We start from the raw sequence: 13078 nt of genomic DNA on the forward strand, positions 1-13078 counted from the left end.
CCATTGCCTACTAGCTTAAGCCGGTTATCATCTCTTGGGCCACTGACGTTGTTCCAATATTTAGTTCAACATGGTTTAAACTGCTGTGTATAGCACTGAGGTATTGCCTCCTATCTCTATCAGTGCTGTCCCAGCCCTACACCAAAGTGGCTTCTATAGAAGTATAATACACTCAACTGCCCGCCTGTTCCTACATCTTAGCAAAAAACGAGCAGCTCCCAGTGCCACTATCTCCCCTGGCCCTGCTTTCACTTATAATGTTCCCTCATCCCCCACAGCCCAGCATTTCATTCCCTCACAGAGGCAGCTAGCCCCGCCTCTTCCTGCACCTCAGTCACCTGACCGGCTTGTCATCACACGCCGTCCCTCAGTGGCAGAGCCTGACATGAGGTAGGATTCCGGAGCTGCTGCCCTGTCAGTGGGCATCTTGCTCTACCCTATAAATGCCCCTTCTCATATTGTTTTGCTTTTAGCAGCTGGTTTGCTGCTCTGGGCGCCCAGAACCCGTAACACCAATGTTACCCATGGTATTTTATGGCAGATTGAAGTATATACTCTCCACTCTCTTTAGGTTATACTCACTGCAAATGTGAGAGATCAAGTTCAGCAACATCAACATGCAGTTACTTGCTGATCTATTACTAAGTTAGCCTGGAAAACTTGTGCTTTTTTAAACAAAGTCCCATGGAGTGCAGTACTCTCTCTCTCTCTTTCTGACTGTCTCTCACTGTCTATATTATATCAAATCTGTCAAGTAGCAGTTGCAATGGTTAAAGTACCCAAAAAACACATAAAGCGCTTTGGGCTTCCTATTATTTTTTTTTATAAACAATATAAACATACTTTAATAGTAATATTTAGTAATATTTCCTTCCTCTTGTTTCAGAGCTGAACTATTATTAGCCAACTGGGTTGGACTGGGTGGGGTGTCCCTGCCGGCCGCATCCCCTAACCCCCCCCCACAGGGTCCCCCACCCGACATCCTCCCCTGAGCGCATGTAAGTTTCACATGTCGGATGGAACGGTCGGGCAGCGCCAGCAAGGGTCGGAATTTTACCAGGAATTTTTCCCGGCGGCCCAGTCCAACCCTGTTAGCCAACATGTTCTCTAGCACTTTACAGAGATTATACATCATTCATAGTAACATAGTAAGTTGGGTTGAAAAAAGACATACGTCCATCAAGTTCAACCATAATGCCTATATATAACCTGCCTAACTGCTAGTTGATCCACTGCTAGTTGATTCCCTTCAGTTCCTGCCCCTGTGGAGCTTACAGTCGAAGGTCACTTTCCCATTCACACACACTATGCTCAGTTTTATCAGGAATTATTTAAATTGCCTGTATGTTTTTGGAGAGTGCATGCTAACTCTTAATGAGACTTTGGCCATAGGTATTCTATCTTAGGTTTCATGTATGTTCTCAATGTGTCTTTTGGGCACCCTCCAGGTACTCTGGTTTCCTGCCACCCTACAAAAACATACAGGCATGTCATTGGGGCAGATTTATCAAAATGTGAGTACAGAGCTGAATACATAAAAACTCACCCACGTTCTATTCATTCCTAAGGGATTTTAAAAAGTGTATTTATCAATGGGTGAAAGTTAGAACTCACTTTTTGATAAATACACTTCTAAAAACCCCATAGGAATGAATAGAACGTGGGTGAGTTTTTATGTATTCAGCTCTGAACTCACATTTTGATAAGTGTGTGTGTGTATACCATATATACCGTATATACTCGAGAATAAGCCGTTCCGAATATAAGCCGAGGTACCTAATTTTACCTAAGAAAACTGAAAAAAACTTACTGACTCGAGTATAAGCCTAGGGTGCGAAATGCAGCAGCTACTGCTAAGTTTCAATAATAAAAAAATAAAAACAAAATAAATACCAGTAAAATTACATAAACTGAGGCTGATCATATACTGTATATGTATATAACAGTATTCACTTGTATTCGCAACACTGATCACATGATATGGATATACCTGATCAGGATTGCTAATACCGGTAAATACTGTACTTAGGTAATAATTATAGGTAATTATTGATTGATTGATTGAAGTTAAACACACACGAGTTTAACTTCAATCAATTTTGATTAACTATAATTAGGATCTATACAAAGCTAGGTATTACTAGTACCTTGAAACTGGATTAACTGCGTGTGTTGTCACTTCTGCCCAGGTGCGCAGAAGAGCGCACTATTAGTGGGGTTGGCGGAAGCAGGAATCGCTGGCAGGGGGTCCCAGGAGAAAAGCGGGTAAGCAGGGGCATCACTTCCGCCCAGGCGCGCAGAAGAGCGCACTATATCTATCTATCTAGATATCTATATAACTATCATAGTGATCATTTATGTATAAAGCTTTAAAAATAACTTGGCAACAGTCACTTGCTCTTTATTGCCTGCAGCCAACAGTGACGCTACTTATTGATTTCTGCAGGATGTTCCTATTGCAGTGTAGAACCGGTCTGATGGATTCTCTGGTTGGAGGTTGAGAAAAACCATAAGCAGAAATGGAGTCTCTGCTGCTGATTGCACCCATTACAGCGCTGGAGTTTGTTGGCGACCATCTCCTGTCTGGTAGGTTGTAGTATAAATACAAAGTTCTAAGATTTAGGTAACTGACTCTGCTATATGGGAAAGAATATGAGAAGGTTAAACTGGGTTATGGCTGCAGAATTGCTGCTAAAATTGAATATTTAGCAGTAAAAAAAAAAAAGCAGCTAATACATTTGCACTTTAGCATCTGATGGAAACCCTATAACCAAGGATCACATCTGAGGCTAGAGAGTGTGGTTGTAGTGAAATAAAAAGAACCTGCAAACCCTGGTTCCTTGTTCTTGTTGTGGGTTCATCTTTCTTGCACACCACAGAGAAGAACTTCTTTATTGCACAGTTGACCCATTAAATCCTTGTTTATTCACTGAAAGCTTAAGGTTTCACCATTTCAAAGAGCGTTACCCAAAGTTGGTCACACTCCTCTCTCTTTTGCTATTCAATTCCTACTCTTTCTTTACAGCAAATGTTTTAATTTCCAACTTTTTACCTTTAAAGGATAAGTTAACCTTTGAATAAGTAAATGTAAAGTTGATGAGAGTGCTATCCTAAGCACCTTTGCAATTCATATTTATTATTGAATAATATTCATTATTGATGATGGTTGGAAACTGACCAGCAGGTGGTGCTGTTGTAGCAAAATTCTTTATATTAACAGTACATATTTCCATTAATTTCTTCAAATTAAAAATAAATTAATAATGCAAATTGCAGAAATGATTAAAATAGCACTTTTATCAATTTTATATTCACTTATTAAAACAACAATGGGTGGCACATCCAGCTCAGTTGTCTAATGTCTTCTGTCAAAATGCATTGGGGCCTGTTTAGCTTAACTGTGGATCATAGTTTATGAGAACTGTAAGATGTAAATGTGTCAATTCAGCAGAATTGGCCATTCAGCTTGGCTTGTTACCAACCCCTTTTTGCAAGCTGCCCCTGGGGTTTTACATGGAGTGTGGGTAAATTATATTTTTATATTCATTGCAGGTGAAGGCCCTTATCTCACTGTGTATAGTTTGGAGAAAGATCACCTTATCTCACATAGGAAAAGGCAGAATGTTCTCCAAGGTTACACTATCCATGGCATAAAGCTCAATTCTTCTGCTACGGTTGAAGGTGAACCCATGATAGTTGCTGTGTTTGGAAGCAAGGGGCTTATCGTTCTGCAGCTGAACATCAGTGATGATGACGTGAGCCTAACAGAAATCTGTATGCTCAGAGAACTACATGACTGGATTTGGGATGTACAGTGGCTTGGAGACTGCCTAAAACCAGCAGCGTACCTTGGTTTAGCCCTAGGCCACAACTCCGTGGCTCTTTATGATTTCTTAAGTGGGAAGGTTCTAAAAGAGGTCCATTGTGCTGAGAAATGCATCTTGTACTCTGCTTGTTTCTACGGTCACAGCTGGGAGGAACTGGTGCTGGTTTCCGGGACCGTTTTTAACCAGCTAGTTGTTTGGGGAGTGTCAGATCCAACAAATAAAGATGGACGAACAGAACCAAGGCAAAGGATAAGCGGCCACAATGGTGTCATATTTAGCATCTTTTATAAAAAGAAAAGAGGTCTTTTAGCTTCCGCCTCTGATGACCGCAGTCTTAGGATTTGGGATGTCGGCGACCTTGTGGCTAAGAGTTTTGATGTCAAGTGCCTTCTTGTGTTGTATGGGCATCAGTCTCGAGTGTGGTCAGTAAAGCTGCTTCATGAAAACATTATCAGCATAGGGGAGGACTCCGCGTGCATCGTGTGGAATTACCAGGGGGACATTGTCAGTCATTTCAAAGGCCACAAAGGTCGAGGCATCAGAGCAGTTGCTGTACAAGGCCGGGAAGATTTGGTAGCTACTGGAGGGGCAGACTCTGCCATTAGACTCTGGCAAATAAATGGAAAGTCTTCTAGGTCCAACGAGCTCCTTTCATTACAATTTAGTTCATCTCATAGCCCAGGGGCTCCAAAGGCCATTGCTATGGTAGATACCACTTTGCTCATTGTTATGACAGATTTAGGTTCCATCTATACATACGATTTTATTTCCAAAAAGTGGAGTTTTATTCTCACAGATGAGAACTATAAATCCTACTGTCAACTTGATATTTATAAAACATCTAACAATGTCTTATGCGCTATTGGGAACATAACAGGGGAAATCAAGATTTTTAGTCTTTCCTCTCCTAAAATTTTCAAGGACCTTAAATGTCACCAGGGTAAAATACATAGCCTGAGCTGGGTAGCGCCTTTATGCCCTGGGTCATTCACTTGCGGTCTTTTCTCATCTGGCCCATACGGTCTGATGGTGTGCTTGGAGGTCACGTGTGTTTCTGGATATGTTGAATCTGTGGCAGAAAAGGGTCGGTTTGTTTTGCCAGCATGTAAGCAGAGGTGGCATACCAGTGTGGCCTTCCTCCCTGATGAGGAATTCATAGTGTGTGGGGATCGTAGAGGCTCATTAATGTTATTTCCCATGAATGCCACAAACAGAGGACAAGACCTCTTCCAGGGGGCCATTCAGAGTGAAAGTGGTGCCTTACATTTGAAGGAGAATGTAGATGATTTTGTAGGTGAACAAAGACCCAACTGTCCCTCAACTGCCTGCTCAGTGCTATCTGTGGAGGGTCCTGTTTCACTTTTGTTTGGCATTCATGGCAAGTTAGGGGTAACATCCATCAGTTGCCACAGTGGGTTTGTGTACAGCACAGGGCGGGATGGATTTTACCGTCAGCTGAAGGTAGAGAGAGGCCAGCTAACTCTGCTGCGCAAACTTAAGTCCTGCAAGGGAATGGAATGGATAGAGCGCCTGTCATTTACTGCTGATGGCAATTTGTTAGTGATGGGTTTCCATGCCACTGACTTTGTGGTTTGGAGTACAAGAACCAATGAGAAGCTTCATTGTGTCCCATGTGGAGGAGGGCATAGGTCATGGAGTTACAGAAAAGAAGAACACACTGAGGTATTTGCTTATATCAAGTCTTGTGATATTTTTGCCTATTTGAGCCACCCGGTTGGGAAAACCCAAAGCATATTAAAAGAGCCAGTGCATGGCAGAGAAATAACCTGTGTCAAATACGCGGGGTCCCTTAAAACTTACGAGCACCTACATGTTTTATTAACAAGCAGCGAAGACACCACTGTGAACATATTATGCTTCAATGCGGCAACAAACAGTCTGTACCAACTTTCAACAATTAGCGATCATATCTCTAGTGTAAAAGCCCTGGCTTTAGCACAAACTAAGCCTTGTTTCCAGCAGGACAGCAGCCTATCTGCCGTGCTGTTCAGTGCAGGAGGGAGGGCAGAGATAGAGTGCTATCATATACAGATTAACCAAGGCAAGGATGAAGAAAGTGTCTTGTGCCAAGTAATCCACCTTGCGTCCCACAGACTGGATGAGCACTGGGACCGAATGAAGAATAAGCACAGACTTGTCAAGATGGATCCAGAAACCAGGTAACTTGTCCAGTCATCTCATCAAGCCTCAGTGTGTCACTATAGCGCATCTGTTCATTTATAGTTAGCTGATTCCATCATAGAAATATATTTAATAGGGAATTTCACTCTTTTCCAAGATGCAGTTTTGGTAGTGATGCTTACAGTGTTAAAGGCACGGTTATTGCCTGTCAATGGCATTTGAGGCCTAGGGGCAAACAAATAATAGTCCTACTTCATCCAGTTCAAAGGGCCACCAAAGTATGAACTTTGCAACATAGTTAAACAACAACAAATAAATGTAAAATCTGTTGCCTTTAGCATGTGTGGCAACTATGACCATGATGAACGAGTGTCTTATAGTGGATATTTATAAGGAAGAAATGGGACCACAATTTCTGTGTTTTAATTAAATAAAATGTGCAGCATTTATGAAAGGAAAGATTTTGATACATTATATGTACTTCTCATTGTGGGCGGTAGGTGGCGCTAATGATCAGTCTAACTGTAGTAATAAAGTCAATGGCCCTGTTGGTTACTGTGAGCCCACAGATTGATTCCTGACAAGCAGAAACACTTATCAGGTGGTGCTGCACTGTGTAGCCTTCTGTTGGAAAATTTGGACATTGGGTCAAGTTACATAAAGTCTAAATTGCTCTTTAGAGCTTACAATCAAAGCTTTCCTTAAAAGGTGTATGCTTTTAATATTATAGACTTAGAAACTGCCTCCCATTGTGCCATTGCCCTAAGAGACTGAGGTGCCAGAAGTGGTTTTATAAACTGAACTACTGCATTGTTTTCTAAATCAGTTCTTCAGATACAGTGAAGTTCTGCTGCAATAGCAATGTATTTAACATCTTCTAATGTTCCATCCATCCTTTCAGGTACATGGCAATCACAGTGGTTGGTGAGGAGGTTCGTGACAACCCACCTTCCAGTTTGGTGTTTCTTGCTGCAGCCTGCAGTGATGGATCTGTAAGGTGTGTACTACACTGGCATCTGGTAAATAACTGACAAAAGGGGTTTTAGGTCCCCAAGTTTGTCCTCAGGTCCCACCAAATAGTGCACTATTGTACAGGTGAACCTATCAGATTGTATTCACTTATTAAACCATGTCTGATGTGAGTATATCCAGTATTTCTTGCTGGTGCTGACTGACTTAAAGAAAAACTATACCCCCAAACACTGTAGGTCTCTATAAAAATATATTGTATAAACCAGCTCATATGTAAAGCCCTGCTTCATCTAAATAAACCATTTTCATAAAAATATACTTTTTTAGTAGTATGTGCTATTGGGTAATCCTAAATAGAAAATTGCCATTTTAAGAATTAAGGGCCTCCTGCTGGGATCATTGGATTCACATTGCACACAAACAAGCCAAGGCACACATACATGCTAGGCCCCATCAGCCAATGAATGGGCAGAGTTCTGCCTTTTGCTCCCACACTACTTCCTGTTACAGTCAGAGCTGCATTATTTCCTGTCAGCTGATCTCTGAGGGAGCACACAGCCCATCACTAAATGGCGGCTCAAGGGAAAGGATGTAAAAGGGCAATATTTACTGATATATATATATTCCCAGTTTGGCCATTCTTAATAGTTTATATTATGTTAAGTGACCTATCTGTTGTGTAAGTATTCATTCTGGGGGTATAGTTTTCCTTTAAATGCTGCATGGCAAAGCCTTGGAGGAGCAGAATAGCTACAACCCATACAGTATGACGTTTGAGCCTTAATGTTGCTTTCCAAAGTGGCATAAACCTGCACAATCTATCTTCTAACCAAAGCACTTATTTATTACTGCACAGGCCACAAGTACAGGAAGCACTAAAGCAATACATACAGGGTACAGGGCAGGGTGCAAAGTGGCAGATTGCCACCGTTTATTGCAATTGGCACCTTGCCTTTCACATAGCAAATGACCCCCTTTTTTTGGTCTGCAAACTGATTTTAAATAAGTCATGGCAATATGTATTGTTTTATATTAAAGTTGAAGATGAGAGCTAATCATATCACACACTGACACTAGGAAAACCCCAGGTCCCGAGTATTCTGGATAACAGAATACAATACCTGTATGTATATGTTTGTGTGTGTGTATATATAATATACATACATACATACACATAATTTCTGTTTATAAATGGCCCTAACACTCCTTCCCCCCCATTTTCCTATGTTGTAGATTTTTTGCAGTGTGTACGAATTCTCGGAAGATGTTGCTGGTAGCAGAGTCCTTTTATCACCAGCGCTGTGTGCTGAAGATTAGGCCATTTGTGCACCGCTTTGTTGGTGGAAAGAGGTGAGGATCCAGACATAATATATTTTTATTATATATCCTTAGATTTTGTGTAGGCATGTCATGGAACTGCAACTGCTCTTCGGAGATTCACAAACTGTGTTTTTAGTGCTGTATTTTATGCTCTTGTATGAATGTTTTTAATTAACCCATGAAGTTTATGAAGTTTTGTAAAGAGATGAAAGAAGGGCCCTTTGGGGGATCCATTGATTAAAGTTTTACATAGGGTTGTGCCAAATTCTGGATTAGGTTTGGGATTTGGCTTTATCTAAAGGTTTTTAAGCAGGTTTCAGATTTTGGCAAACCCTTAAGATCCCTTCACCCTTAAGGTCCCACTATATGTCCGACTCTATGCTGCCATTCTGACGCCACCTAGTTCACGGCCACAGGAGCACCCAGACACAAACTAAAGCAAATTTAGGAGGGCGCAAATTCTTTCACACCTATTCCTTGGACTGTCACATGGTTAGCCGCAGGTGGAGAGGAGTCATGTGTGTTACTTGCTTATACCCAGGGCTCTGTCTGTGAGACGGGGCTTCTCATGTCTATCTGTCCCTTTGCATTCTCAGCACTGCTTATGCTGAAAGAGTGTAGCAGAATGCAGCTTTCCTCCAGCTCCCAAAGTATGTTGCATATTCTGTAAATAACAGACCAGTAAGGAAGCATGAAAGCCACTGTGGCAATAAGGGGTTTAGTTTGGAAAGTTGTTTAGAATTATATATCATGTGATTATTTGGGTGGACAACCCCTTTAAAGCTGTAGCCCTCCAGTTGGTAGGAAATACACACGCAGTAAGACTAATAGCATAAGTCCTCCTTCAAAAAATCTACTGAGTTTGCCTGCATAAACATTCCCTCCTCCTTGACCCACTTGCACAACAGCTCCCGGCCCTCACTGTGCTGCTATTTTAAAGGCAGGAAAGGGGCCGGGGGAATACTACAATACAGAAGACGCCACAGTGAAGAGGAGACTACCTCATCTTTTGATCCACAACACTGAGCAATACATTTTGATGTAGGCTGACAACTGGACCATAGAAGGGCACGTATACAGCACTGAACATGGCCCTTTGTGGTCCTTTGCCGACCATCTGTTAAACAAACTGTATTTGCAGCAGAAGGCCTATTAAATTTCATATAAAAAAAACTGCTGTTCAGCCATGGGAGCACAGATTTATAGGTAACAGATGAGTTGTTGGAAGGACCTACTGGTAAATAAAGCATTAGAGAGGTTATTATATATTCCCTTATATATTTATACATAGTTATCATGTCACCTCTTAAGCGCCTCCTCTCCAGTGTAAACAAACCCAACTTGGCCAGTCTTTCCCCATAACTGAGACTTTCCATACCCTTTACCAGCTTAGTTGCCCTTCTCTGGACCCTCTCTAACTCAATAATGTCCCGTTTGAGCACTGGAGACCAAAACTGAACAGCATATTCTAGATGGGGCCTTACCAGCGCTCTGTAAAGGGGAAGAATAACCCCCTCCTCCCGTGAATCTATACCCCTTTTAATACAGCTCAAAACCTTGTTTGCCCTTGCAGCTGCTGCCTGGCATTGCTTGCTTACAGTATGTAGAATAGTCCTTGTAGATTGTAAGCTCTTTTGGGCAGGGCTCTCTTCACCTCTTGTATCGGTTATTGATTGCTTTATATGTTACTCTGTATGTCCAGTGTATGAAACCCACTTATTGTACAGCGCTGCGGAATATGCTGGCGCTTTATAAATAAATATTAATAATAATACAGTCAGCAGGCCAAACAAAGTTCTATATTTTTCATTATATGATTTTCTTTCCATTAGAGATCTGCTTTGCAGTGCAGCAACAGATGGGCGCATTGCGTTCTGGGATGTAACTGACACTATAGAAGAAGCACGTAACATCCTGCAAGGGGAGCATGAAGATTTTCAGCCACTAAGTAAGTGATTCTGAACCCAAGTCTGTGTTAAAAGTGGTGTGTCAACTGGGTCACTGCATTGATCTGATACATATAAACAGACCTACGTGTGTGCTCTAATTCATTTCCCTGTCCTAGTTGCCATCTACTTCCTGCCTGGTGTCACTGGGCAAAACTAAATAAGTTACCGTCCCTCTTCCTTGATATTTTCAACGGAGGTTGAGCCATTTTATTCAGGTGGAGAGGTGCTAATTAAATAGTTAATTTGTACAGTGAGATGAGTCCACCTATAAGTGTGCTCATTACAGATTTATTAAGTGCTGAGTGAGTTTCCCCAGGCTGGTACAATGGGGAGAATCTGATACATAGCCCTTGTACGGTTGGAAGGATACGCTTTTATGGCATTTCATCAACAATACAAATAAACTGTCAACCTGCTGTCTATCATCCAGGTTAGGAACTGATTAGTGTTCTTAATAATTTAAATACTGTTATATAAAACTGTTCATTATAGAGATATAAGACACTTCCACACTTCATAAAATAAGATTACACGTGCCATGTCCATCTAGGGGAATAGTGCTCGATATTTGATAAGTCTGCAACAATACTTCTCAACTAAAGGTGGCCATACCTTTTAAGATCTGCTCATTTGGTGAGGCTGCCAAACAAGCGGATATTTCTTCCAAAGTGTCCACCTCAAGGTTTTTGATATCGGGCTATTTTAATCATATGGCCCCATTGACACCCAGCCAGATATCAGTCAAAGAGGCCCAACGGAGTCACCAAACACAGGCAGAATCAGTTGCCGAAGCAGTCTGAAGGTCTCGAATCAGCAGCTTAAATCAGCCCATGTATGGCCACCTTAAGATAATAGGAGTCAAGTGTAAGTAATTTACTATCCACAATCCAGTGGGCAGAGAGAAGTGCCTTACCGCTCCTACCTTGCATCTCCGAATGATGCACAAGCTAAGGGTGGGAGGGAAGGATGCCTTCATACCTCCCCCATCTGCCCCTTTTGACTCTAACATGGTATAATGCCTGCCCCACTAAATTCAAAGAGCAGTTTGCAGGTGTCTGCAGTTTGAAACCAAGTATTTGCCTTCAATCACTACTCCAGCGGATACAAGTGCTTTATGCTCAAATCCAGTGCGTTCTGGTGGGGAGGGAACAGAGCAGCACGGCTGCCAGTAAGAGAAGAGCAGGGGTTCTATTTATCTATTTATGTCTCAACAGTGGTGCCAAATTTGTACTAATTTATAAATAAAATATAATTTCAACTACACTATCAGTGATGTAAAAGGCATAAAAAAGTATTTTTGCCCTATTTAAGTGTATATTTACATTTGCAGTATCTTCCATCTCCTTAAAGAACCCCACTTCCCAAACTGCACCACACATTTCCCCATACTGCCTGTTTGCCCATACTACAACAGGTTGGTGGCTTGATGTCTATTCCCCAGGCCTCTGAGCATCCACAGCTAAAGTCAGGACCAGATTGGATTTGTATGCTCTGGGGTTCTATTAGTGACAAAACAGTTGGCTCAATGTGGAAGCCACCAACCCAGCTACACTTGCCTGCCTTTTATTTAAAGGTACAGGCAAATGGGGCAGGATGAAGGAGTGCGGGGAGTGTGATTTGGAAGTGGGGTCCCTGTTGGGGAGATGTAGAATATAAATATATGTATATATAGCAGTGAAATTAAGACTATCTACCCCAGACTGATGCTAAGTTGCATGGTGTAAAGGTCTGAATGGCTGATAATGAGAAAAGGCTTAAGGTGCCCATAGACAGATTCACTCATATGGCGAGGTCGCCAAACAAGCAGCTCTATCCCCAATATGCCCACTTTGAAGTTTTGGATTTATTGATCAGATCGCATTAATGGGATACAGGCCTTTGGGATAAGGATTGCATCAACGTGCCAATGCACTCCTCACCCTGACAGGATTTTTAAATCTGCCCAAACATTATCTGGCTGACTCAGACCATCAGCTTGTATCGCCCTGTGTATGGCCCCCATTAGAGAAGAGAAGGGAGGGAGCAGATTTGATGGAGAAACCATAATATACCGAGGCCCCCTTAGAGCTCAGAAGGGAGGCATTATATGAGGGCCCAACCTGAATTGGATGGTGCAAGAATAGAAGGGCACATTAGGAATCATTTTATTGCATATTAGATTATAGAGAGTATTGAATGGCCTCCTAAATATCCTTTCATTTTCTATTTGTCAGACCTGGAAGACCCTTGCTTTACAGTTTCTGCTCATCAGTGTGGGATTAACAGCCTCCACATTCAGGAGACCAAGGATGGACATTATCTGGTGGCCAGTGGAGGAGATGACAACTCCATTCATATCTGCCAATTGACTGTGAACAACACAACCTGTGAAACAGATAACAGAACCAGCATTCAGCTTCTCAAAGTATTTACTGTCCCCTCTGCTCATGCCGCCCATGTCACCGGGCTTCGTTTTCTTAGAGAAGATTTACTGGCCTCTGTCTCTGTAGATCAGCGGCTGTCTCTGTGGCACCTTAGGAAGGATGGAGGTCTGCATCCCAGAGGCACCAAGTTCTGCCACGTGGCAGATGTGTCCGAATTAGATTGCTGGGAAAATGTTGCAACGGGAGGACATTACGGTGTCCTTTGCGGTCAAGGACTGGAAATTATGTGTATACCAAGCAAAGTCCCAGAATTGGACCAGGAAGGGTGAAAATTCAGAAACCCATGGGATCAGAAAAAAAGAACACAGCTGTTAATTTATATTTTTTTTAAATTTTCATACGCAAAAAAATTAAAATAAATCAATTTCTATGGTTTATATGATGTCTCTTTCCTCTTTCTGAGCTGACCTTTCACTTGCCTGTGTGTCCTGTTGCACATACAACT

At 41.9% G+C, this 13078-nt stretch overlaps 1 protein-coding gene across 2 annotated transcripts; it reads left to right on the forward strand.

The window, feature by feature from the left end:
- Positions 1-300: 300 nt before the first annotated feature.
- wdr6 (WD repeat domain 6) lies at positions 301-13008 on the forward strand. 2 transcript variants are annotated; one of them, XM_002933076.5, is made up of 7 exons: positions 301-390; positions 2447-2586; positions 3553-6007; positions 6871-6966; positions 8175-8291; positions 10094-10209; positions 12424-13008. In XM_002933076.5, exons 2-7 carry the CDS (start codon positions 2520-2522, stop codon positions 12900-12902), a joined length of 3330 nt encoding a protein of 1109 aa, XP_002933122.1. In that variant the 5' UTR covers positions 301-390; positions 2447-2519; the 3' UTR covers positions 12903-13008. The 2 variants fall into 2 exon arrangements, with proteins under 2 accessions (XP_002933122.1, XP_004914153.1); XM_004914096.1 differs by lacking the exon at positions 301-390 and adding an exon at positions 2175-2265.
- The last annotated feature ends 70 nt before the right edge of the window (positions 13009-13078 follow it).

Source organism: Xenopus tropicalis, chromosome 4 (assembly GCF_000004195.4).
Source record: "Xenopus tropicalis strain Nigerian chromosome 4, UCB_Xtro_10.0, whole genome shotgun sequence".
NCBI classification, from domain to species: domain Eukaryota; kingdom Metazoa; phylum Chordata; class Amphibia; order Anura; family Pipidae; genus Xenopus; species Xenopus tropicalis.

What these genes read in the sequence shown, in the direction of transcription:
- wdr6 (XM_002933076.5), top strand. Translation starts at nt 2,520, where the DNA reads ATGGAGTCTCTGCTGCTGATTGCACCCATTACAGCGCTGGAGTTTGTT. An exon ending in AAGATGGATCCAGAAACCAG is followed by an intron (nt 6,008 to 6,870) that starts GTAACTTGTCCA and finishes CCATCCTTTCAG; the next exon opens with GTACATGGCAATCACAGTGG. An exon ending in CGCTTTGTTGGTGGAAAGAG is followed by an intron (nt 8,292 to 10,093) that starts GTGAGGATCCAG and finishes TCTTTCCATTAG; the next exon opens with AGATCTGCTTTGCAGTGCAG.